Raw genomic sequence first — 27,231 nt, forward strand, 5'->3', positions numbered from 1 at the left:
GGTTGAGGTTGGAAGGGATCTCTGGAGATCATCTAGTCCAACCCCCCTGCTCAAGCAGGGTCATCTAGAGCACATTGCACAGGATCGCATCCAGGCAGGTTTTGAATATCTCCAGGGAAGGAGACTCCACAACCTCTTTGGCTGTTAATCAGAATCCGCAGTCACTGAAGATGCTATGGCTCCCAGTCCCCAGCTGCTGGTGCAGGAGGATCTGTGTTGTGTGGCCAAGCTCCTTTCTGGAGGAACGAGTCTGGAGAATGTCTCCTGGAATCTGGTTGGATTATGGGAACTGAAGCCACCCATTGCTGGGTATTCCAGACACTCTCAGCTCAGATTCATTATGGTCTTGTTCCTGCTCGATGGGATGCAGTAAGCTAAGGAAAGTGGTTCCCATAGAATGAGCTATTTGTTCCTCTGCTGAAAGGCATCAGAGACAACCCTTGCTGTCTGTATGGAACAGAGCGAGGTGGGCTCTTGCCAGGGCCCTCCTCTAGTCACTCATCAGTGCTTTCACGAGAGCCTGCAAAGCTGGAGCTCAGTGAAGTGGTCATTCAGCTCCTTCTCAGCTCAGCTCTTCTACAACCAACAGCCTCAGGAACCATCAGTTCTCATCAGCGCCTTGGTTCTCCTCCTACCCGGGCAGGAAAAAGAGGGCCATATGCAGCCTCCCCCACAGTCCGTCAGCCAAATTGCTCACTCCAGACCTTGAAAGGACGTGCTGAGCTTCCTGACATGCATCCCACAGCCACAGCAAAGATCAGGAAAGCACCTCAAGGCAGCAGGCTGTCTGCAGAAAAGTACTTCTCTAGCCTGGCTTACAAAGGAACCAGCAGAAGCACATAACTCTGCTTCATGATTTTTCCTGTGCAAAAATATTTTTCTAGCCAGCTCCACATTGCTGTCTCCCTCTGCTCCTCAGCCTCACCCTGCTCCAGAGGGGATGCCAACCCAGAGCAGGCACCATATGTCTCTGTTCACTGACACCAGTCACTCATGCTGCTCTGTTCCTCAGAGTCCTATTTAGCTTCTCTGGGTAGCTCCTCCTATCCCTAGCACTGTCTCTGGCCAATGGCTGCAGAAAGGATGAGATGTGAGCACCAAAGAGAATAGAAGCCACTGCGTTGTTGAAAATTCTCCCCCAGGACAATGGGGGGAGGCCGACTCATTAATTAAGCAAGCATGGTGGAAAGTCCCAGCTAACAGATGAGTCATTAGATTGCCAGCCCTCAGTTTGCACGGCAAGGGCCCAAGCTCCCTGCTGCATCTTCTACGTGACACCTCTCAGCTTATCATGAATCACAAAAATGGAACCAAAAAATTCCACTTCAGTCAGAACACAGAAAACACAAACATTGTGGGCCAAGAGACTCTGAATAATCATGAACAGAGGAGAAGTACAGGGATGGTGCCTTCCTCATATGGAGCTGAGGGACTGTGGGAGGGAGAGCGCATAGACCCCAGCAGTATGGGGCAGGCAAGCAGAGCCTGGCAGCATATACAAGTGACATACTCAGAACAGAAGGATTCACTTTTATGGCACTCTCCCACTTACAAAAAAGATAAATGGACAAGCAGACAATCTTCCAAAACTTTTGAGGCAACAGAATTTCTGTTGCTTCAGACCATAGGAGAAGTGCTTTTACACATACACTTAGCACAGCAACAATGTAGCTCCTTACCATGTATGTACAGCAGGGAAGTGATGTCAAAATTAAGAATGTCAGTAGTATTGATCAGGTGAGTTTCCTTGTGTTGGCCTAGCTGTGAGCTGACTATGTTTATGAGCTGAGTCATGCAGCCCAGCGTTACTTGGGTTTTTTCATGCTTGATGGAAGCACAGGGATGTTTATCTTTGTAGCTCTGTATCAGGGAAGTTGGATAACTATTTTACTTGTGTAGATAATTATTACTCTTTCTGACAGAGGATGTGAGGAGAGAGAGGGACAAAAGCAGCATCCTTACCTTGACAATGGCTCCTGTTCAGGCTCTTATATCCTTGGGGACACTCCACCTGTCCATTCTCAATCACAGGGTGTGCTGGGAAGAAAGCAAAGAGTGTGGGACATAGGCAACAGAACAAACCACCAGGGCCCTATCTTCTCTTCCTCCTTCCTTGCTTCATGCCTACCTCATCAGCTACTGAATGTGGGCTCAGTGTCCTCCCATGCAACTTTTCCCTCTCCTGCCGTATCTCCTCTGCCAGTAAGACACGATCCCCATCTCCATGCTATTGCTTGTGCGCCTCTTCATTATAGATAATAAAAGAACCTTTGCTAGTCATGATCTTCCCCTCCATCCTTGTGCTCAGCCCCTCTACTACAGGCACAAGAGTGACCACTACCAAGACAGCCCTTCACAGGGATCCTACAAGCCCTTTCTCCTCCATAATGAGACACACTGCTTCCTGCTCAACCTGAACACAAGATCAGCAGCTCAGTACCCATACAGCACAACCAAGAGGCAGCTCCTACCCACACTAATACCACTTGGGCAGAGGGGAACCCAGGCTGGCCTTCAACAAGCTCCCAGGGCAGAGGGAAAGGCAGGAGCAGCCATGGAGGAAAGGCTTGGATGGCAGACCCAGCCATGAAAACACACTGACATATTTCCCAAGCAGTGGCTTCTGCTACTTGGCAGGTGCCACACTGGTGACCCAGAGGTGCCACCTATGTTTAGTTGTCTGTCACTGTATCACCTCAGCTTCCCCTAACCAGCTTGGATAGTCAGGTTGCACATGACAAGAGGGATCAGAGTGGAAGAAATGACAGAGTTCCTTGATGAGATGCTGAAGTAACAGCCCAGGCCCCATTTATTACCTTTTCCCCTATTTTACAAGGATCTCTTGGCTCTGACTCCATGTGGTTTGCAGCCCCAATCACTCTCAGAAAAGACAATTTCAAATTGCTGCTTAAAATAGTTTTGTGAGTTTCAAAACAGCCTGTAACCTGCACAATTAAATCTCTCAAAAATTTTTATAGGCAAGTAAAACGTGGTCAATAAATTCTAAGGTCAAATTTAGGCATCATATATTGGAGCAACAGAAAGGGAATTTGGGAGGTGAAGGACTGGGGAGTGAGTAAGCATGGGGTGGAGTAGAAAGGATGGAAGCCTAAGGATGGGATTTTCCCAGGGTGGAACTTCTTTTTAACGGTCTGGACCATATGTTTGGAAACAAGATGTGAGCGTAACCGCTAAGTAACTGTTCAGCCATATTCCCAACAGTCAAATTCCTCCTGCCTGTCATCAGTAGCTTACACTCTAGTGTCATTAAATGAGAAGCCTTTCATGGCATAAAGTGTATCTGCCTCTAGAATCTGATAGACTCCTAACACTTTGCAGCTTTCAAGAACCAGGGGCAAATGTGGTAACACCCCTGAGACAGGAGTTGGTCAAAAAGAGCCTACAAAGGCTAAGAAAACAAACACAATGCTTGTGGCAGAAATCAGGGGAGTCCATAACATTGAGCCCATAAGCACAGTTCAAACCCATTCTAGGACACTTCCTGGAGGGCAAAAGCTAGGCACCAGCTTCCTAAAAAAGGTGCTTAGGAAATAACAGACACAAGAACAAGAAGGTGTTCACCATCCTGTGTCAGGATGGAGGAGAGAAAGCCTAGTTTCTTCAAGTATATTAAATTAAGCTACAAGGGTCTTTAAGTGCAAAGAGAGATTCTCACTGCCTGGTTGAAAGTCTAAGAAAAACCTACTGACTCCCTTACCAGTTCAGTCATGAAGCAGGGGTTGTTTTAAAATATCTGGATGTTAAGGGAAAGGGGGTGCAGCTGGCGATATGATACTGGGAATCACATACCAGGACCCCAGACGTTGAGAGCAGGGGCACTGGGTAAATTTCCAACCTTCTGGAAAGGGAAAAACAACCTCTAGCTCGTGAGCTCCAGGCCTGGGGCCCCAGTGAGATTCCAGGTCCTCCCACACCGCAGGCTGTGGGCTAAGGGCTGCCGACAGGCATTAACTGTGCTTGGAAGCATCTGTCAGCCTCAGCACAATGTGATAACAGACGCTCAAATGAAGCAGCATCGTTATATATGAGCCCTCCGACAGGGAGCCAAGCATACTGGAGATCAAAACAGTGATGACATGTGTCAGAGCCCTGCTCCATCTCCAAAAAGCCTTTGCAGAGAAACAGACCCTGTGCAGCATCCCTCTGCCAGATGCTGCTGGAGAGAAGGCAAGGCAGAGGGTGGAAAATACTGGGGAGGGGTGAGTGTGCAGGTCTTGTGCCACCTCAGCATCCATACAACTCAAGTCTGCAGAAACCTGCAGCTCATTAATGCAGTAAATTAGTCGTGAGGCTGTAGATGAATGGCATAATTTTGTGAAGAAACCGACGTTCCCTGGAAAGAATAACTGTAATGTAACGTGAGCAGATCTTTCTGTACCAAGGGGAACCAAGACAGTTTCTGAAGTACTGGATGGAAGCTGCTCTCTTTCTGCCAGGATATAGCCGCAAGGGAAGACAGCATGTGGCTGCAGGAGGATGTAAACTATTAACTCTCAGCTTTGTACTTGATTACTCAAGCAGAGGATCGTTTCCTTTCATAAGCTCTGATGTTGCCGAACTACAGCAGAGACTACAACCTCCCTGAAAAACCAGCCTAGAACACCTGAGTCTGCAGCAAAGGAGATCAACATCCATCCCTTTCCCACACCACTGCACTAGGAGACTGAATTTGGAAGCTATTCCTCTGAAACTTAACAGAGGGAATGCACAGGAGAAAGCAGATCTGATGATCAGAGAGGTCAAGAAACTTGTCAGCATCCACAGCTAGAAGGCTCTTGGGCTCCTGTGTCTGTTTGTCTACCCTCTCTCCAGGAAGGAAGAAGGAGGCTTAGGCTGGAGACGGAGCAGCTGAGCTGCATCTGTCAGGAAGAGGGATTCCAGGCTTGTTTGAGGGCAGGTAGCTCTGGCCCCTGATTGAAGCGTGTGATCTCAGAGCCTCACATCCCAAGCACTTCTGCCCAGCGGGATCTGTGCTGAAGGGATGAACTCTCCAGGTAGCTGCACACCAGGACTCCCCCTGGCTCTTGGCAACACCCCCCCTTCCCCATCCCATCCAGCTTTGCTTCAGGTCACCACACTGTGCTGCTTTCTGTGAGTAGACAGCAGGTGACCCCAGTGAGGTCAGGCTTGCAAAGGGGAGTGTGTGTGTTCCAAGTGGTTTCAGTGACCAGGTAAAGTTAGCTCATAGCCCCAGAAAAAATAACAGGCACAGCCTGGGCTCATACTAGTGCCTTTCTCCTCAGCTAGCAAAATATTCAAGCACATCAAAATCAGAAGAAAAGCAGATGCATGGAAAGCAGGCAAAGGGTTTTTTTCAGTCTAGCAGGATGATTTTTAAGCAGCTAGGCACACTCCAAAAGTTTTCTGTCACTTCCCGCTCCAGTCCTGCCATCCTAGGAAAAGAGACTCTACTCCAGGGCCCTGGCTCTCCAGTTACTACAAACCCATGCTTTCCTAGGTCCTTGTCCAGAGACACAGTCCATCCCTTATGGTAGACAGAAGCGGCACAGACACAGTCCAAATGAATGGTGAAAAGGAAATGCTGCCTGAAGACAGGATGAAGTTCAGACTGATGGTGAATTGAAAGTAAACTGCTCCTAGTGGTGGTAGCCACAAGAGCCTGAGTGAGACAAGGTTCATAGGATGATATAATACACTGTATTAGGCAGCTAATACGACTCGGTTAAAAGGGGTAAAGGCAAGCCTGCAGTTAGATCAGAAGAGAAATGAGGAAATGCTTGGACAATAAAAGCTTGCCAGTTTCTTTCAACTCTTTCCATTTATCAAACTAAGGGCATTATCTCTCTGAGAAGCCTGGGGCTCAGGTCAGTGTTTTGCCTCCAGCTGGAGAAGAGCAAGTTTGAGTGAGCCTCCATAGCCTTCATCCTGTATTTCCTTTTTTTTCTACTGTATCTTCCCTGACCTGATTGCAACAAGAGCAGACCAGGGGTTGATTTCAAGAGGATTCCTGTTGCTCTTTCAGTGCCTCCAGGCACAGCATAGAGGAGCATGTTGCTTGCGGAGCCACTCAGTGTTTCTGATGACGGCAGCTCCATGGGTGAGCTGCCACCCCTCTCACAGTGGGAGGTCTGTTTGGGGAGCACTGCAGATGCCAAGCCAGACATTGCAAGATCCAATTTTCCAGTGAAATTCAGACTTTTCTCTAGGACAAAAAACTTGAAAAAACATGGGGAGTGGGAATAAAAACAAAACAATGGCCTTCAAAGACTTGACTCTTAATATAGTTAAAACCCATCGGCAGGAGGAGAGAAAGCAGCAAATGAAGATCGGCAGTGTGTATGCCTGGCCAGTGTGTTACCAAGCCCATGGTTAGGCTGATTGCCCAGCTACGCTGCAGGGTAGAGTAAGGGATGGTGGGCAGTGGAAAACCAGAACCTGGAATAGGCTAGTTTACTGCTGCAGCCAGAAACTCCCCAAAACCCATACAGGAAGGTTAGCCTTGTAGCTCCTGCACAGTACAGGAAAGGGTGTACATCATCAGCATAGATGCAGCAGCATGGCTGCCTTCTCTTGGAGCGCTCCATGTTGCAGAACTGCGATGTCTCTGGAGACAGGAAGGAGGTGGAAGATGAGGGCTGCGACTGTCTCCGGCTGAGTGCCTTGCTCTGTGCACCCTTCTCAGCGAGGACCTGGGAAGGGAAGTGGAGGAAGCTCTGCAAGGGTATATCTCAGCAGGCACAAAACAGGGGAGTCTCTTCTACTGGAGAAGCCCTGGGATATTTCAGAGCCTCTCTGGCCACGCACCTCAGAAACCAACCTCTCTGATAAGTCTTAGGGTTAAAAAAGGAAAAAGAGTAAATTTGAGATGGGAAAAACTCGATGTCTTACATCATAGTAAACACTTTGCCTTCAGGGAAAATCTCTCCATTTCCAGCCTCTATTTGCACATGCCTGAGGAGGGCCAAGACATCCTAATGCTTCAGGGAAAAAAGTGTCCAAATTCACACCCTGCCTGGGTTCTGTGTCTACCTGTACCTAAAAGGTATCTTGGGCTTTGTTAGTTTTAGTTTGCACAGATCATCTCTCATCCTGGTCTCAGCATGCTCTTCTTCACAGATCACTGTATACCCCAAAATAGTATATGCCTGTCTGGTAGATAAGCAGGAGTAACTCCACATAGCAATGTGCCTGGTACTAGCCCTGGCATCCTAAAGTTACCACAGAACAGTACATTGCTTTAGCACAACTTCCTCACCAGCACAGCTCAAATATCCTGCCTGTGTTTGGGCTTCCTCCCAGCCACATCCAAATGTCTCTGCTTTAACAGCTTCCTAAGCATCTGATTCCCTTTCACCACTATCGACCTTCTTTGAATTTTATCTTCACAGTCTTCCAAGTCTTCCATATCCCTCCTGATTTTGTTCTAGTCTTTTAGTGAGTACCCCAGAGCCTCTTCTGAGTATTAAAGACCTGGAGGGTTATTAGACGTTTTAGTCTGATTTATTCTGTATTACAGTGCAGTACATTTCATCCAGCAATCTCCATTCTCAGCTCAAGGACTATAGTTGCACTATAACATGTAGGCGTCCTGTCATACCCCAAGCCCTCTCTCACATTTTCAGTGACCACATTTACCCCAGCAGCTCACAGAGCAATCTCTTTGCTCTCCCCCTCCCCCAAGTCTGTCTCTGGTCTCCCGTATCCAGGAAATCCCATCTTCAGCACTCATTCACACGAGCAACAGAAAATTCCCAGGGCCCTCTGCAATAGCTTGCTCAAAGCTGCTTCTCTAAGTGTACTTCTCTGAAGAAGCCTAACAATATGCGCTCTTCCAGGAGCAAACAGACAGCTGAAAGCCCAAACAAAGCCCAACAACCTCGGAGGCTAATGCAACACTTGTTACAGAAAGTCCTGGTCTGGTCACAGACCCACCTTCATTCTGAACTCAGCTTTTAGATACATTCTTTTTAGGATTCAAGTGCCTTAGCCTTTTCTGGTGTTAGGTAAAATATGAAAAATAGCAGGAATCGGTCATGGCAGGTTTGCTCGGACAGATGCCTGCCTTTGTTTCTTCCTCTTCTCTGATGTCTTTCCGCACACAAACACGTACCAAACATGAAAGCTGCAGTCGACAGAGACATCCGGACGTATCCAGACTCTACTAACAATCAGTGTCTCGGGCAGACAGTCAATCCAAACAAGTTCTCCACTTGTCTAGCTCTTGCCTGGCTGCACTTCTGTACATTTGTAAGTGTTTACACTGAACTAGCTTCTGCCATTTCTGTCTCTGGTTGCTGGAATGTTTGAAATTCCCAGAGCTGTCAAGTCTGGTTCTGGAGTACGCCTCCCCAGGACACATGAGTGCAGAAAGGAGTTTTCTCTGAAGACCACAGTGCCAAGAAGAAAGCTGGAAACATCAGTCAGACATGTTATCTCGGTATGTATGACCAGGTCTCTGAACTACAGTTCAGTGACTTTGGGTGAGCAAAATATAAGCCAGAAGGACAGGAGATAGAAAGGATATGACTGTGGGACATGGTTTACAGGTAGGAATGATGCAGAGTGATGCCTTCACGCTGGAAAGATACATTTGTGAGCCTTGGCAGAGGAGGCACACGGCTATAAGTGGCAGTAGTCAGTGTCTCCATTAGAGCAATAAAGTAATGGAGAAAGGGCTGTTTCCCTGGCTCCTTTCTGGGGTGAGATCGCTCATAAGCTAAGACAACACTCTAGAGAACAGCATGCCAGCAGTCTGATGTTCTTACTTCACAACAGCACAGCTCTCTTAAGCTATCTTCACCAAATGTCTGCTTGATGACTCCCTTCACTTGCACCATGTGGTCTCCTGCACGTGCAGCTGGTTACAGAGCAGTGAATCAGAGGTAGGCATAGACAGAAGAAACGTGCACACAATTAAAGAGGATGAAAATGGCCCCTTCAACTAACCTGAATTCCTGCCAATATCAACAAGAGCCATTTGGTCTCCAAAGGGAAACTGTATAGCCCAAAGACAGGGGGACTGGGGATGGGATTTCCTTGTGGTGCAGGAAGACAGAAGACCCACAGGGATCCATATTTCATATCCTCATGGAATTAATCTGAAAAAAGTCAGACAAGCATCTGTCCACTCAACAAAGATGAGCAGTGACAACCCTGTCTTGAATTCCAGCAGCAGCTGGAATGCAGGGCAGATGCTGAGCTGCAGAAGTGGGACCTGCTGGCAGCAAACATTTCTCAAATGCATTCGCTTTGCTGGCTGACTGCAAGAAGCACATGTGGGTATTTCATGCCTGTTTTTGTGTCTTGGAAGTCTGTGGTTATAGAAGCATTTTGAAGCCCAAAGATGTAAGTCCAGTGAAGCTGCTGCTCTGGCCATGACTGCTGAGTGATACCTAGCATCCTGGCACCAAGAGGAAGGAGATGCAGGAATTTTATAGCCATCTGCAGCCTAACAAACGTGCTAAACTGACCCCGTGCTTCCTAATGGAAGGATCACAGAGAAACATGGTAGGTAGGAGACTGCCATGAGATAGGTAGGAGAAAGCAGTGATTAGGGATGCGAAGATCAGGCACTCATTAGGGATGAAATGCTAGAATGTCATGAGAAGAAGGGGAGGGGGTTGAGGCCTGTGTAGGGCATTTCCTTGTTTGTACTAAACCAAGCAACCATTTGGTCACCCGCATACTGCACATGCTTAAGTCTCCCTCAGGGCTGGCACATGGATGAGCACAGACAAGCAACAACATGACCCAAGGCCACAGCAGAGTCTTACAGAGCAGAAAGATCACAGTAATCAGATGTCCTCAGGTTTGCACTGGGTTCCAGGATGCTGACAATCTAGTCTGCGATTGCAAGGAATTTGGCTCCAGCCAGCTCTACCCCTGACTGAAGAGAAACTGCGCTAAGGCAGCACAGGGAAGACAGAGATGCAAACAGCTCTTGCAGGTGTACATGTCAGTAAGAAGGACAGCCTCTGGGGCACAGGTAGAAGGGGCCAACATCACATTTCCACAAAATCTGCTGCCTTGAATGTCTCTAGTATCCTCAGGGGTCAAAGAGTCCTGGGTCACAGGCTCTGTTTATTTTAGTCCTTCTATACCGTGAAGGCAAGAGAACGAGCAACTAGACAGTGATGTAATGGGGCAGCTAGATAGGAAATAGGTGAGAAGATCCCTGTCTGCCCAAGCTGAGCCACAGTCTCCCTATAATACCCAGGATTGCACCTGGGACAGGACAGCACCTTGCCCCACCCTGGACCAATGGAGCAATGCCTCTGACTGCAAGGGCCACAGTGCCCTTAGAGTTGCTCTGACACTGGCCCACCACCTCCCCTCTTCCACTCTTTCGTCTCCAGGCCAGTTGTGCCTCTGAGGCTGGTGCACAGTGTCCTGGTAGTGCCCTGGGGTTCAAAGGCAGAAAGCAAGTCCTGCTGAGGAAAGATGTGCACACAAGATGAACTGGACATCTCTCGTGAGGGTCTGAACAGGGCCTTCCTCCCAGCAAGGAATTTTTCATCACAGGCTCCCTACTGTTCCTCCAGAATACGTGGGGAAAGCTGAGGTTTGATGGGCCGTGTCCACCATCCCACCTCCAGCTTCAGTACAGCTCTCGGAGGCCATGTTGCCTGCCTGCCAGTTCATCTGCAGCTGCCAATTCCACACTCTTGTTAAGGAAGACTGAAGGAGGGGCAAGCTAGACTATGCCACCCTGCTTTTCAGCATGGCATCTCACCACCTTCTCCTGCTCTGGGGCGCATCCTGTCACATTGGCCTTTCTGGGACCTCCACTTCCCAGCCACCCTCTCTAGGCTTTGAACCTGGGAACCACCATGTGGCTGTGTCTGCCCAGGAGGAGGGCTGTGGAGCAGATGCCCCAGACAGCACTAGAATTACAGAGTCCCTCTACCCTCTCAAGGTGGGGGTCTTGGTCTTGGAGCATGGTGATGGCCTAACGCCCCAGTGAAGCAGCTGAGGAATCCCCTCTCTCTGGGCTGGATCAGTCTGTCCAGCTCCTGAGAGTAGAAGAAATAGAGCTGGATTCCTGTGCCCCTGGAATGGACTCTGGGTGCGCTCCTGCCAATTGTTTGATGTAGTGTTATTTCCAAAGCCGCTGCCAAGCCTGTGTTGGGCCTAGAGCAGGCCCGTAATTCTATAGGGCCGAGTCTGCAGCCTCCTCAACTAATCTAGGACTGCACCTCCTAAAACCACGGCCGTTGTTTTCCTGTTTCTCCTTCCTAATGGATCTGGCATGGATCAAACCACTGGCTGCACTGGGGTTTTACAGAGGCGGTTTGTGGAGAAAGTGTTGAGCTTGGAGCCAGCACCCAAACCAGATCATTCCTCCCCGGTGCGTGGGCTGAGGCCGGAGCAGAGCAGACATCACCCTGCATACCATGTTAGACACATTCTTCTTCTCTGAGGGCCTTTGGCAAAGGACACCTACATTCCAGGGCACCTGGGATGTGCAGCCCTGCTTTGTGCCTCCTAATCTGTTTGAAGCAGCCTGTTGGCCCTGGATGGATCTCTTTTGCTTGCAGAGGTTGCAGGCAGTTCCTCGGTCCCTTTTACAGAGGCAGCCTTCTCTTGCAGCAGCACTTACCTGGTCGAGGGGGGCAGGCTAGGCACCTGTCCACACCCCAGAAGAGCCCCACACTGCCACAACAATCCTCCAGCGTGGTCAGCCCTGGCAGAGGGTTAGCGCACTGCAGAGAGAGGACCAGAGGGTTCAGACTTCTCCGTGATAGGAAGAGGACCATGCACCTGCCCTTTGTAGATACTGTGGAAGGAGGAAGGCAGCTTTGGCTTGCTTACAAGGTGGGGGCAGAGTCAGCATGGGGGACTGTGGCCTGGGGTTAGATGCTAAGACAATCCTCATAGCATAGCTCCCCACAGGGATGCAACAGGATCAGGGATACAGTTTAAGACAGCAAACAGTTTCACAGGCACAAAAGCATGAAACTCCCTTAATTGAACCCCTTTGGAGGAGAAGAGGATATCAAACAATGCAGAGCACAAATGAGAGATGATATCACCCAGCAGAGCCCTAGGATCAGCCCAGTGCCTGCTTTTAGCCACGCGCTGATTAGCCAGCAAAATGGGTGCACCACTCCAGCCCTGCGGGGAGCTTGCGGTCAGGCACTTTTGCTTGCTTAATGTGTCTCTCTTCCCCCCGGCAAGGCCCTCTGGATTACAGGCTTCCCATTAGAGCTGAGCTGTCGCAGTCCACAGGCCAAATCTGGCCCTCGTCCATGTGAGAAATGGCCACGTGCCCAGTGCTCACATTCCAATCAGCTTGGCTTCAGGCTGAGAGGGAAGAGACAAACACTTTCTGCCTGGGCTCCTTGCCGTCACCCAGTCTCCTCAGCCACAGACCCAGCGATAGCTAAAAAAGGTGTGAGCCCAGCAAGGGCATCCTTTCCTCCCCCTTTGCCCTTTTCAAGAGCTTCACCTACAGCCCTCCGTAACTGCTGGAGAAAATTAGAGTGTTTCTAAGTGCATCTTTAAGCTGGCCACTTGGGAGGCAAACCTGCTGCAAGGGTCAGAGAGCTGTTGTCTCCTCACAGAGGGACAGGGCTTTTCCAGCCCCTTTGCGAGATGTTTAGGGCCTGATCTCATTTATTTTTGTGCTAGGGAATTGCTGAGAATTTATCCAGCTAGAAATGCCCTGGCTGAAAATACCTAAAGGATAGGAAAGGAACCAGGAGGAGCCCTGAAAAAGAACTGAGTTCGCTGAGCAGTGGAGAGAAGGCAGAATCCCAACCTGCCCAACTGGGGGTCTCACAGAGAGCAAGCTGCTCTGGGGTTTTCACAGGTGTTCTTGTGGGTGCCAAAAACCTCCAATACTTTTCCAGTGATGCAATAGAAACATATGGGGAAAGACAAAATAAGAAGTTATGATGACTGCGGGAGAGGGGTGAGAAAGCCCCTCACATGCATTTGCTTCCTAAATACTGACCAAGCTGCCCAGGAAGGTGATGTTCCATGGAAATCAGACTTTCATTTATTGTGTGAGAGGGAAAGGAATTTTCCTATGTTTTATACGTTTCCTACAATAATCACCGAGCGTGGCTGTAAATGTTTCTATAAATAGGGCACCCTTTTTAAACAAGACTGTATGTGAAAGCTATCAAGTCTGGGCTATACTGCCCCAGGGCACAGCCTGCTCAGGGCAAGACATTGTGGTCTCTCTGCTGGGCCCTAAAAAGGGTTTTCCTTCCAAGTAATACCCACATAGCATATTGCTGCCCATGCCACAGCACTCGGGTGCTGCCCACGCATCATTCAGACATGCTAAACAGCTTCACGCAACGAAAGGCCACGCTCACTGCCCCACATGTAAATGCACCCAAACCCAAGAACAACAAATGTATCTGCAGGCAGACCTCAAAACTTGACAGGTGATCCCTTACCTGTCCATGGAGAGCTTCCCGAAAGCACCTCCCCATCAGACCTGGAGGTCTCTGCTGCTGCCTGCTTTCCGTGCCAATGTTGTTGCCATTCCCACTGGTGTAGGTGGACCATGGCACCGCAGCGAGTTGAGGCACCACCACTCTCTCCACACTGTTTTCTTCTGACAGCTCAGAGTCACCCCGCACCCTAGCCACCTGGTGAATCTGCACAGTAGCTTCTGGCGGATGGTTGATGTGGACATTCACCAGGGAAGGGTTTAAAGAAGCTGGAAGATGAGTTTAAACAAATGTTTTGACACTAGCAAAAATTTGGCACCTGAAGAGCATCTTGTCCATTAGCAAAGTCATGAGGGAGGTGAGGTAGGCTGACACTACGAGGAAATCTAGAGGAAGACTATGTCTAAGATAAAACACTTATCTGGCCTTCTAACAGGACAAACCTACCAAAAGCTTTCTCCAGCAACCTGAGCTCTTCAGAAACTAAGGGAGCCACTTTTCCAATAACCTGGCCTGAAAAGCAAAACATACGGAGCTACTGACCTCCTTGGGCCTGTTGATGGCTCCCCTGAAGTTCTGAGAAATAGCCAGGGTAGGAGGATTCAGAAGAATGAGGGAAACCTGGGCTTCCAGCAGAGGAAACTAGCATCAACAGGGAGCCATCAGCACAGGAAATAGTGGTAGGGATGATATTTTAATCTAATTCCAGTACAGAATTTAGGAGCTCAAAAGGATTTTCCGACTCAACATCTCCTCTCACCTGTGCCAGAGCTAGCCCTATCCTTTGCTCCTCTTTCATCCCCATAGCATTCCTCCTGTACTTCCTGATTCCCATATTCGCCGCCTCAGTAACCTTCCAGTCCCCAGGGCATGAGGGTCAGGCCATGGCTTTGTAAGTGCAACAAATCGGTTGAAGGACTCTTCTCTAAGACAGGTGCCTCTGCATGCTGAGAAACCAGGGTTTGGAGGCCCAGGCCACACTCACCCAGCTGGTTGGACAGGGGCAGTGTGTATGTGGAGTGCTTCATGGAGCCACTGGCCATGGTGTTTGGCACTCTCCCTGCTTGCTTCTTTTCCAGAGTGGAAGCCGGCAAGTGGCAAAACTTCCCCGTGGAATTAGAGGGACACCAGCATTCATCCCGGCCTACACAACGTCCTCCATTCAGGCAGGGGATCTGGCAGAAATCTGCAAGGCAAAAAAAGGCCTGCATAGCAAAGAAACTGAGCTACTTCCTCTAGCTAATGAGTGGCTGTGGGAGGCTGGACAGCTGGAATTGGCCTGGCACTAACCCTGTAATGCCCAATGAGCAGACTCAGGACGGAGCCAGGCCCTGCATTTGCAATAAGCAGCCTGGAGGCAAGTCTGGGATCCCTGCTGTGTGTCACTAACCAGCAGGCAGCAAGCGGAGAAACCAAGGTACTCCCTGAGCTATAACATGGACCTGGAGTCATGGGGTGAAGACAATGAGTTCTCACTTGGTCTCTGGGACTATGGACAGCAGGAGGCATCCATGCCCTGCGGGGCAGCCCCACAGAGCCAGGGTGATGTTGCAGGCACCAGCAAGATCCCTTGGAGCGTGGCAGGACTACGGCAGCAGCATGTGGCTGAGTCAGCAGAACACCTTTTCTTGGCATCAAGGGGTTTTAAGCCCCTTCCTCACTTGGCAGGCTTCTTACTCCCATCCCAGAAGGGAGCTCTGTGGGGTGGGAGAGGTGGAAAGAGAACAGGCAGAGCGCTGTATACTCAGAGCGTCTCCCTCAGCAGCTGAAGCGGGTGAAACATAGAGTGGGACAAAAGAACTGGGACAAGTTACTGGGAGTAACTTGTATGCACAGGCTCAGAAAAAGCATCCACAGATGAAACTGAAGTTTTGTCTGCTCTGGCCTCATCAGACGCTTGGAGTAACCCATTGTCTCTCTCAATGTGAGTGACACTCAGGTAAGGCGCAGGGTTTCCTGACAGATCATCCTGACTTCATTTCAGCCTGAGATGAGACATTGCTGCTGCACATTCCAGGATGACTTGTCAGGTTCAGCCCAGGGGATGAACTCCCACCCTGCTCAGAGCTCATTTACTCAAGCCTTGCAATCAGGCTGGGGGGATGAGGAGACACCTCACTGGACTGGGATCTAGGCAGAAATTCCTAGGACCTATATCACTCAGTCTGCACCACAACTAGACTTTTCTTTGCACTCTCTGTGTTTGAAGGACCTGAGAGTTACAGGGGCTTTCAGAGGATGAGCCCTACCAGGGTCCTGTGTGCTGCTCCCACTGACTGGCTCCAAGAGGATATGCCCAACCCCGTGGGTATCACAGTGACCTAAAAGGCAATCCCAGCAGCTCTACAAGGTGAAGAGAAGTTTCAGCAGCCCTGTTTGTAGGAGCAGCTTGCAACCTGCAGCCAGCACTCCTGGCTGCCACGTGAATCAAAGGAAAGAACAGGAGGAAATTAGGTGATGAAAGTCAGACCCAAGACGGGATGCCAACAAAAGCAGGGAGCTGGCTCTAAGAAGGAGGGGGAAGCGAGGCCCGGCTGCAGGCCTGACTGAAACGCACATGTCCCCCCTACCTAGGGTGGGATGGAAATCGAAATTGCCTGCCCAGGAAAGAGAGAAATGAGGCAAGGTCTGTCTTGCTCCCTTGGAGACAGAGATGGAGTAAGCCCTAAAGGCTCCAGGGGATATCTCTCTACGCTCAGGGAAAGACCATCTCCTCCCATCCCCAAGCCCAAGCCCTCAGTCTGTAAAGACGTGAAAGGCAGAAGGAGGAGAGTGGGAGACCAAGAAAGGAGATGGGTTGGGGGCCTTCAGGTGCTCACAAATGCGGAAGCCAGACTTGGGATCATGGTTGTGCCCCCCTTGGCTGTAAAGAGTGGTGGTGTCTCCCTTCTCGCAGCTGTTGTAGCAGTGCCCACTCTGGCATGTCTGTTTGCAGATGGTAGGTGTGAAGACAATCTTTATTTTCCTAATCTTCTCTGTCAGGTTGGCCCCTGTGAAGGAAAAGGGCAGTGTTGAGTGGAAGCAGCTTCTCCAGGCCAGGGGGTGGGTAATCTGCAGCTCTAGCTCCAAAGCATTCCCAGAGCAGGGAGGGATCTGTGACCACAGCCCTGGGCAATGTCTTTCCTTGCCCCTTGTCCATTCCTGCCTGGTCTTCTGCTCCAGCATCATTAAGGGTTTATTAACATGAAAATCACCAGCAACATGCTCTGCCTGCTCAGCTAGACTGTGGCATAATTCCCTATGAAGAGAGACAAACTAATTCCAGTATAAAAGGCTGTTTTTCTGTTTTAGGAAATATTCTTTCTCAATCCACTTAAGTAGTGTGGAGCCTGGGTGTCCTTACACCACTGACAGACTTCCCATGCAGACAGCCACACCGGTATCCACTAAGGAGCGCATCTGGCCTTGAGAAAATAAATCTCTCTCTACAAACATCCTCTGACCTCTTCAGTTACCTCCTCTTCGTCTCCTCACTGTCTTCACATTAGATAAAGGAGAAAATCACACTCAGAGAATTGGGAAGCTTGAGGAAAATGGACAACAGGCTGTTGCATAAACATGAACCATCTGGCTCAACACCAGAGCCCTCTATCCCTGCCCTGCAAGACAGCAGCGTCTGTGGGTGCCCCCCTTGCTGTGCTCACACCCCCACCACATACACACTTCCCATTTCATCCCCTACTTTCAGCTTGCAACTTAAATCAGGCTCACAGTCCTACTCAGAAGGGCTGAGATGCCACATGAGGCCTCCTTCAGGAACCACAGCTTCAGGAGCAGCCAAGCTGCAGTAGTTTTCATCTGTCCTAGCTGGAGATCTTCTGAGACTCTGTCTCAGAAATGACAAGTTCTGGCAGCCTGGCCTGATCCCTGCTCATGTCAGAAGGCACAAAGGGGACAGCCAAAGGGAAAAACTGAATGCTGGTTGCACAATGTGACCTTGAGGGCATTTCAAACAGAGGAAGATGCTGGGAGGCACCGTTCCTACAAACTGATGAATTTCCCCTTCAGAGCAGTGAGCTGGGGTGATGCTCTACATCTCTGCGAGGCATCTGTCACATCCCGTGCCTTCCCTTCCCTGCCATCAGCATTTTGCTCTCCTGCTGTGTCCACCAAGAGACCTGTGGAGTCTCTCTCTTCCTCAAGCTCAGCCATGTGCAGGCTGACCTTCCCTTTCCTTCCTGCCCAGTTTCACTGTCTGGAAATCCAGATACTCTTTGCTATCCTGACTCTGCAGTTCACAACAGGTTGCAGTAAGCTGTCTCAGCAAGATCACAATTCTTACTGTTCTTTCCTCGGTCCTAAATTGTCCATTTTGCTTCCTTCTCCCCCTTGGAGTCGGGCTCTCTTCTCCTCCCCTCTCCACCTCCAAGGTGCTACAGAAGTGACGGGAGTCTCTTGGGAGTTTGCTTGCCACCCCTGAACTGTGATATCCCCACTCATATCACTGCCCTTCCCCAGGAGGCTGCAACATGAAGCCCCTAAAAGACTGACAGACCTGAAGGCCTTACCTCTTGGAGACGTGTACTCCTGGGAAGCTGCATGCGGTCCAGAGCTGCCCTGTTCATATCCATTCCCACTGGGGAGTGCATTAGACATGAGGTGACGGCTGCTGTCTGGGTAGCGCCGGACAGTCCGTGAAGGCCCTGTGTGCTGGGGGGAGATGGGAGAGCCAATTCTGCTCTGAGTCCTGTGGAAGACAAAAAATGAACCAATATTCCTCACAAGTAACTGTGCTGACTCACAGTGCCTGTCTAACGGGATACTCTTTGGCAATATTCACTGCCAGGCTGTCTGGGCCACCACTTTGATACAAAGCTCTGTCTACGTGAGCAAGGTGCCACTCTTCACCCGTTTCCAGTCATCACAATGACACCACCTTACTTTAGGGACTGTGACCCTCTCCCTCTTCCTCCTTGTCCCATCAGCGTAAAGTTCCCAGAAGGTCTGCCTTGCCTCACTCTCTGCCCTCTTCAATATAGCATCAGCTCATCAACTTCCCAAGACAGCGCACAGTTGACAGACCTGTCACCAGAAGGACTTCTCCATAATAACACACTAGCTAAACTTCTCTCCCTTTGGTAAAATCTCAGCAAAAGCACCAGCCCAGTCTGAGCAACAGAGCTGACACCAGCTTCTCTCTCCCCCTCCATAGCCTTTGGCATCGGACACATGCCTTGCCAGGCATGCCAGCTCTCTAGGGAGAGTGCAGCCACGTGTGATGAGCTGACTGCAGCAGCACAGCAGTTTGCCTACTCTGGCACAGAAATGAGATTGTGGAGTGCCTGAGCCTGGAAGGACACAGTGATCACCAAAAAAACCCTCTCTTTGTGGTCAGGCTGCCACAGCATGGGGACACCCTGACTGCCATGCAGAATTTATGCCAATCATGCCATCATGCTCAAGAGCTGCTCACTCTCCTGCCTAATACCCGTACACAAACCCTCCAAATGCCTGCAGTAATGATGGTGCTGAACTCTTCCCCTCACTTCGATGGCAAGGCAAAAAGAAAGGCAATCTGGAAACGCTCAAAAGGAGGCAGCTACTCATAGTCTCTCAGCCACATCTACTCTGCTCCAACATATGCCTGTTTTGTGGAGGTATGAGGAAAAGGAGACCACGCTGACCAGCCGGACCTCTGTGACATGAGTGTGATCCTCTCACTGACCTAATACCCTCATAGTTGCCCCAATTCCGATTTGTGCACCAAGAAATGCAATGCAACATTCTTCTGCTTTCTAGCAAAAGTACAACAGGTAAGGTGTCTTCTTGCCTCAAAAGCATCTTCAGGCACCCTCAGAACAGTTTGCTCTGCATGTCAGTTGAATGTAGCAGTCCAGGGTTATTATTCTGGAGTCCATTTGTCAGTGTTAAAATATCAGGTGCTTGTTTTTTAACATGGGCAGTACGAGCACACAGTTATGATTTTAGTAACTTGTAGTTTGCATTGGCTGTAAACCAAATGTCCCAGGGACAGGCATAAGCACAGCTGCTGAACAATGCTGTTACGGTGGGAGCTGCCTCTGAGCTAGTCAGAAAGCCGTGAAGTTGCCTGATTTGTTTTGTCTTGTACGAGGGGCAGCATTTTCAAAAGGAGTCTTCTTTGGACCCCCCACTCATTTGATGAGGGTGGCAGAGTTGGCTGAAGTAGCGCCCTGAGTGTGGCCTGCTCCTGGGAGCCCGGGGGTCTAGTGTACTCAGCCCTGTGGGTACACGGCAGTTGCCCTCAGAGGTGAATCATAAAATCAAAGTCATTCTCTCCTATCACTAAGAAAGCTCTGTGCCTGCAGGAATGACCACTGGGACTCCAGAGCAAGGAAGAATTGTGCCCATGTCAGGAAGGGTTGTGATGATGAAGAAAGCTTAATGGATTGTCTTATCATAGCCCTCTCCCAGCAGACACAAGCAGCTCCAAATCTAGTTATTCTCATGGTGGGAGCTTTCTCTGGGCTTATATGCCCAGCCCTAATAGAGCACTGAAAAAACAGAAAGGCAGCCAAGAGGGGAAGTCAGGCCAACCAAATAAATAAAACATGGCCCATGAGAGTCACAAACAAGAGAAAATGACCAAGAACTCACTCCTGTAAGTGCAGTTACAACTTTTTGCAATAATTGCATTCATGGCTTGTGGTCTTTTCCGGGGACTAAACATGTAGAAGCCGTCCAGCTCACAAGATCACACTTCTTACACTCTGTGATAAGGGTATGTAGATCCCTAAGCAGAGGTCTTTGCATTAAACCAACACAACAGCACATCTTGCCCTACTGCATTCACTCCCATTCCCTTTTGCTGGCTGGCAGCATTCAATCTCCCAGGGTGCTCTGCCCTCATCAGCAAATGTCTCCCTCATTCTCACCTGCACCACCTGCAAGGAAAAAGGCTTTAGTGCACAAAGGACCAAAGCAGGCTAGCTGTCCATACCCCTCTTGAGTTTATTTGAAAGTTCAAGACTGGGATTGCACTGCAGTTGAACTTAAACACCGACTGGTCCTCTGCTTACACCGTTCACACCAAAGCCTCTACTTTGACCCAATGGCTGGGGCAAAAAGGCTAGCTCATTCCCATTGAAGTGTCCAGAGAGGTCCACCCATTTTATGTTTTTTACCGTTTTCCTACCACGGTCAGGACAAAGGAGGTGTTACAGGGTCTACTGAGAACACAGATTTCTAAAATCAATAGGACTGGACAGTCCAACAAGATTTGGCTGACAGCAGCTCTGGCTCACTGATGTTCCTGGCTTGGATATCTTGGAATAATGGTAAGATCTGGGGAGATGGAAAGGGAGCTAATGCAGTGCTGGTATTCAGACAGGTCAAACTTGATACACAAGGTAACTTTCTGCCAATGAGCCAGAAATCAGCCCTGAACAAAATAACGGAAAAGTTGATGCATGGGTCAATTAATTGGGACCTAAAGGAAAGGAATACATAAATGAGATCAAGTCAACAGGGTCTGTGGAGAACTGTTCTTGTCAAATGAATCCATTTTCATCATTTGATAGAATTATGTACACACACATGACAGGCTTGGAGCCCATGCTATTCTGATAAAAAAATAAACACAGCAGTACAATGTCAATCAGGCACATGTGAAATGAATAACAATCTGGCTATATGACAGAGTACAAGAAGTAGTTGTCCCTGAGGAGTGTATTAGGTGGGTTCCAGAGCGATCAGTATGAGGCCAGGCATGATTCAACAATTTCATCTGGAAATAAATATTTTTATTTCAAAATAAACATACGATTGACATTGATAACGTGTGCTGCTGACACAAAAATTTGCAATGTGGTGTGTTGTGATGAGAACAAGCAATCATACAGAGCAGTTTGGATCACTTTGTAGGGCAAATCCATCCAAGCAATATGGGATTTTGATACAGCCAAATGCAGAATTACACTTCTAGGAAGAAGGAACGAGGGCAGCAGCTGCACATCGGGGGAGGGTATCCTGGAAACCAGCATTTCTGAAAAGATTTCAGAGTTAATGACAAGCAATTAAATATGAACTGTCAGTACAATACCCTGACATCAGGGTAGCGAAACATTCTCCAGGAAAAGGAAGGTATTTTTACCTCTCTACATCACAGTAGAGAGCATATATACAAAAATAGCAAATCTAGCTCTGATGTGAAATGTGCCATATTTTCTAAGGGATGTTGAAAAATTGGGGAGGATACAGGAAAAAGCATGATAAAAATAATTTAAGGGCTGGTGAAAATGCTTTTATGTGAGAAACCTAAAATACTCGATCCCTTCAATTGAACAAAAGAGAAGGTGAAGATGTTATCTGATCACAGGGCACAGATATCTCCACAAGAACAAAATCTCAGATGTGAAGAGCTTTATAATGTAGCAAAGAAAGGTAAAACATGAAATGACATCTGCAAACTGAAGCCAAAAGATTCCATACTAGAAATCACATACACACTTATCAGTATAGCTGTTTTCCTACTGTAAAAAATATCAGATGTAGTGGATTCCCCAACTTCTAATACCATCAGTTCAGGAGAAGAAAGTGTGCTTCTGGGAGATGAGATATCACTGGAACAGGGCAAATATAACTAAGTGAAGATTAATAATCTGTACTATCCCAGAGGTTTATTTTAGATTATCTCTTGTTCTATTGATCATTTCTGGCTTTGCACTGTAGGAATCTAGGAACAAACACATTCATTCCAGAGAAAGAAGTCCCTGGTCAGGGTACTTAAAACCCAGCCAGTTCTACTACAAGAAAAGCTTGAAACTGAAGTAGCTGAGCTGCTGTAAGGAGGCAGGAAGGGCAGCCCTGAGAAGAGCAGCTCAGGTAACCCACACTGCTGGGCAGACATCCAGCTTTGCAGATTGAAGGTTATATGCTTTTCAGAGTGGAGTGTTGCTAAAGGTCATTCAGGTATGGAGGAAGAGCAAACGGGACAGTTCAAAGAGCACAGATGGATAACAAGATTCATTAGGAATATTTCCTTCTGATAATAAAGTCTTGTAAAGTCTAATAAGTCTTGTTAAAAACCAGGTCTAAACTGAGATGAAGACAGCAAACTGCTTATTTTTAATAAACAGTAGGGATACTGTTATTCTGACACCACCAGAAAAATTGCAGAGAAGTGAACTTTATTTCAATACTACATCTATCCCTAGCAACCTCTTTCAGAAGCTCTCCTGAGATTTTGCAGAGTACCACCTATCCCGACTTCCAGTGGGCCATGACATGAACTGCCTATAAATTTCGAAGCAACTAATCCAACCCTGCCGCCACCAAGAAAACTTTTGTGTTGCCTGCTGTGCTACCTCTGATGTTGTTAGTGACAAACTAGAAGTCATATGGAGGTCTAGGGAGGCTAGATGACAACTACCAAGCCCTGGAAGCTCAGGTACATTGATTATCCAGTCTTCCAGGATGTTTTATTGTATTGACAGAAGGCCCCAAAGGAGAAAAGATCAGAGTTTCCCAGCCCAGCAACATTCACTGTCTTAGTGTTGATCAGTGCAGAGCAACTTCAACCCTGGGTTTTGAAGGGTCACTAGATCAGCAAGACCAGTGGCATGAGATGGGGAAATAGCAGCAGCTCTTGTGCTTCAAAATACTCACCCCAGGTCTATCCTTGAGGAAGAGAGAATGCTACATTCGATCATATGGGCTTGGCTAGGCTCTGCCCCATTGCCTGTGTAAAGTAATTCCACCTCCTTTGCTTTATGGACAACTCCTGTGATTCCCAGGATCATCAGATTTTGTAGAGAAAACAATAGCACATGAATGGGTTTAGGAAAATAATCATTAGCCTCTTGGTTATGAAGAAAAGTGGATTATATGTGCTCACTGCAGGAGGGCAGTGCCCACCTCACAAAGAAAAAATGGAGGAGGAACATTGCTCCGTGCCTGGTAATACCTGAGGAAAAGCCATTCTACTGGAATCATGTTGGCAAAGCATTTCAGTATGTGATGCTGTGGGGAGGAGGCAGATTTGCTTTGAATTAATTTGTTTATTTGGTTCTATTCTAGGCAGATGAGCTCTGGGATTTGTACACTAAGTTGAGTAACACCCTCCCACCCCAGGCCACAAAAATCAATGGCAATCCACGGCATCTTAGTTTGTCAGTTCCAATCCATCCCCAAGTCATGCCAAGCAGCTAGCTCAAGGTCAGGAAATATAAAACCGAACTTTTCACCTACAAAGCTCCAGACACTGGGCGAATGGGAACTGGCTTGCTTGAAGGGTCTTGGGGAACGGGCCTGAGCTCACCATGGCAGCACAGTCCTGGCCAGAAAGCACAAGCACCTCCTAACCATTTGGTGTCTCTTAATACATGACCGGAGTTTGCAGTCTCTATGTAGTTCCCCGTGATCCACACTGCTGCAAGTTCTCTCCCTTGCGTGGCTGTCCTAGGAGTAAGAGTGAAGATGGAAAACAGATGGGGCGGCTCAGCAGAATGGGGAGCTTGTGCTACTGCTCTCCGTGCCTGCACCTGCTCAGAGATGAAGCATTCAGGCTCAGGAGATTGAGACCTCAAGGCCTGTATGTTCTGGGATAGTTAAAGCCCCAGGGCTTCACATTCATTCAGTCTTAGAGCCTCCCTCAGTGCTGCATTACTCAGTTCCACACTTCCAGCCAGGCACATGGCCAGCACAGATCTCTACAGCCTGAAGCCTCTGCAGAGAGGCAGTGGTCTCTTCTTTTATAGGCGACCGCCTGCTAAGCAGCTGGTTTCCCTGCTCTTCATCCATCAGAGCTGCTGACAGCTTTCTCCATGTCAGGCACAGCCTGTGGGACAGAAACAGCATGCAGACTGCTAGGACACCTCTCCTTCTGTGCTGATCTGGGGCACCCATCACTGTAATGTCCAGTCAACATCAGCAGGGGTCCTGAGGGAGCCATGGGTCAAAGGGGAAGGGTAGAAGGGGTAGTATTCTTGTTAGAAGAGCATGGATCTCTGTATTCCTGCTGATCTCTCCCAGGACAAAGGCTGAAAGGTTACTGACTGAGAAACCTCAGTCACTGGCACACAGATCATCCCACTCCTATAGGTATTAACTGCTAATCAAAAATAACAGAGATGCAAGGCAGCGGGCAGCTGTGCAGACAGACTGATCCATATCTGCAGCAGTTCAAAACTACCCAACAAGCAGTTGTAACTGCCCCCTTCTGAGGTGCAGGCCAAGGATGACTGGAGTCCCCTTAAATCCCCTAGGACCGATGCCGTAAGTCAGAAGCAAGGGAGACCTGGTTCCTTACATTCTCATGCTACACTCATCCCTGCAAGATCCAAATGACACCTGTATGACATTCAGCAAGGGAACTGCATACATACCACATGCCCCTTTCTTCCATCTCTCCTTTTCTTCCTGGGAGGAAAACAATGTCTATGCAAAAGTGCTTTATTTTAGATAGGTTTTCTTACTGGCTACATTGTGCAGACAGTTAGAGAAGGTGCAGAAATGTTTTATTCCCTGGATAAAATGGCTCTCCTGACCAGTCCCAGATGAACCTGCAAGATGGCTGTTCCCTGCCCTGAAGAGGTGAGTGGTATCAGTCACCCCACTGAACGCAGAAAGCTGAGCCAACAGCCTCCTGGTAAATGCACTGACAAATAGGAAGATCGCTGTTTTCTGAATCAAATGCAACTTTTTAAAAAGCCTGCAATTTCAAGCTCAAGCTTAGGTACAAAGAAACACAATAATCAAGTTTAAATTAGCAAGACGACCAGATCCAGGAAACAATACTGCCTTTCTAACTCACTGAAGATAGGAAGTATTTTTCAAAACTCAGGTTACTTTTGATGGCCATGGGGAATCTAGGTGGATATACAGCTGAGGCATCTCATAATGACCTAAGGATAGCTATCCTCCTTGGAGCTCGAGGCAAAGGTGGCAAACTCTTCAAAGCACTTCCCTCCCCCCACCAGCAACACCTGAGTCTTTCCTGGATTTAGCTTCTATGAGCTGCTCTTCATCCAATTGTTGATTTTGGCCAGATTATTAGCAAGTTGGGAAATAGTGTTTTTTACATCTTGTATAAAGGACATGCAGAGCCAAGTGCCACAGGAATATTACTGTTTTTTTTATCCAACCTGCCTCACCCTCTCCAGCAGCTAACCAGAGTCTAACCAACCATAGTAGAGTGGATAGTCTGAGGAACTGTGGAGAAAGTAAATCCTAGACAGCCTGGTCAGCAGGAAGGAGGTGCTGATGTCAGACAAGGGAAGTGCTCTCCAGATAAGGATTGAAGAGTCACTCTTTCAGGTGGAAACAGATCTGCACCCTATTGAGCATCAGTGAGCTCACATACAGACCACTGATTGCTGAGGAGCCAGTGGGCATTTCCCTAGAGGGCAATAATAGAGAGTGGGATGCGATTGGCTGAAACAACACTGAAAATCACATCCTCTTTAAGAGGCCCTCAGAGAAGGAACCATCTCCCAGAAACCCCCGCCTCAGGATCCCAGTTCAACAAGCTCCATCTGTCCAGCTACAATCAGACTGCTGCTTCACCCTCTAGGAAGTAACTGCTACCTACAGCCACCTGGTTTCTGCTGGCCAACTCTTCCCTGGATGGCTGCTGCTTCTTGTTTGGGGAACCCTGCCATGCAGCAGGGAAGAGCAGGGCTGCTTTCTTGGCCTGGCCCAATGCAGCAGGGACCACTGGCTTCAGAGCACCCACAGAAAGGTAACGTCTTCCTCCAAACAGTTACAAAGCAAGGATTGCCACAGACAGCAACCAATACAGTACTGGTATTTGCACCCCAGCTTCTTAGCCCATAGTCTGGGCAAGCTGCTCCAAGACAAGTGCTCTCAGCCAGGACGGGGGCTGAGTCACGCTCAGCTTCTGATAACCTGCCAGAACAACAGGCGGGTTCTCCCCTGTTTTTCAAGCACTGAACAATATACTCCATATCTGTCTTGTCCGTCTGCCTGTCCCTTTGGCTAGACGCCCTCCCCGCTTGGGGCCGCAGGGACCAAAATCAGTGATTCACTTCCCCCTTTGTAATGCTCTGCAGTTGCTGATTTTCCACTAAAGCATCGCAGAAGAATGGGCAGCCTCAACATCAGCGTCTGTGTCTACAGGGAGAGAGAGAAGCAGCCAGGCTTGGAAAGCAGCAAATTGACCACAGACAAGAAACTTCCCCTTTCTTGGACTCTAAACAGGTTCCTAAGCAGGCAGACGGGATTCATGGCTCCGTGTCTGAGCCCTGGAGCACAAAGGCATTGCTTTGAGAGCACTGAAGTTTATTATCAATTAGCTCAAAAACATGCTGACAGGGAAGACAGCTCTGTTAGGACTCAGGGAGGAGGGGGGAACCACACCATACAAGGCACCTGACTTCAAGCCCACCCACATTATGCCCATACATCTTGGCTCAGGTTATTACCCCCATGAGCAGCGAGAAAACTCTAAAACCTGCCCTCTTCAGGCTTCAAACTGTCCCTCCTGCAGCTACCTTCAGCCCTGCTACCCTTTGTGCAAGTGAGAGAGACACCAAAGCCCAAAATCCCCTGCGAAGGTGGAGGGGGGGAAAGTGAAGCGAAGATCCTCTGGCCTGGAAAGGCAGGCAGTGTCACTGCCACCAGCCTCAGACAGGCAGGAGACCTTCCTGGCTGGGGAAAGGCTCAGCTGAGCAGGACTTGCATACCCTGAAGGCCACAGGAATGACCAGCAAACTGCCTTCATGCCCAATTCTCAGTCACTTTCAGGCAGATCTCATGCCAAATGGGACTCCAGACAGAGACACCTAGACTGTCACAGTGATATCCAGGCAAGTGATAACCCTACTCCTTACCGCAATAGGTCTCAGACACACCATCAAGCTGCCTAGATCTTCCCAGGGTCCCACTGTCAAAGCTCACATGCTCA

At 48.7% G+C, this 27,231-nt stretch overlaps 1 protein-coding gene across 4 annotated transcripts in view; it reads right to left on the minus strand.

The window, feature by feature from the left end:
• Positions 1-27,231, minus strand: part of LTBP2 (latent transforming growth factor beta binding protein 2) — an 85,477-nt gene that overhangs the window by 25,554 nt on the left and 32,692 nt on the right. For all 4 annotated transcript variants that reach the window (XM_009670889.2, XM_009670890.2, XM_009670891.2 and 1 more), the window contains exons 4-9: positions 17,897-18,075; positions 16,208-16,378; positions 14,374-14,574; positions 13,392-13,657; positions 11,582-11,684; positions 1,963-2,037 (exon numbers count right to left, since the gene is read on the minus strand). In XM_009670889.2, the coding sequence (XP_009669184.2) occupies positions 1,963-2,037; positions 11,582-11,684; positions 13,392-13,657; positions 14,374-14,574; positions 16,208-16,378; positions 17,897-18,075 (995 nt within the window). The remainder of the gene's footprint in view (positions 1-1,962; positions 2,038-11,581; positions 11,685-13,391; positions 13,658-14,373; positions 14,575-16,207; positions 16,379-17,896; positions 18,076-27,231) is intronic.

This window comes from Struthio camelus, chromosome 5, assembly GCF_040807025.1.
Source record: "Struthio camelus isolate bStrCam1 chromosome 5, bStrCam1.hap1, whole genome shotgun sequence".
Taxonomy (NCBI): domain Eukaryota; kingdom Metazoa; phylum Chordata; class Aves; order Struthioniformes; family Struthionidae; genus Struthio; species Struthio camelus.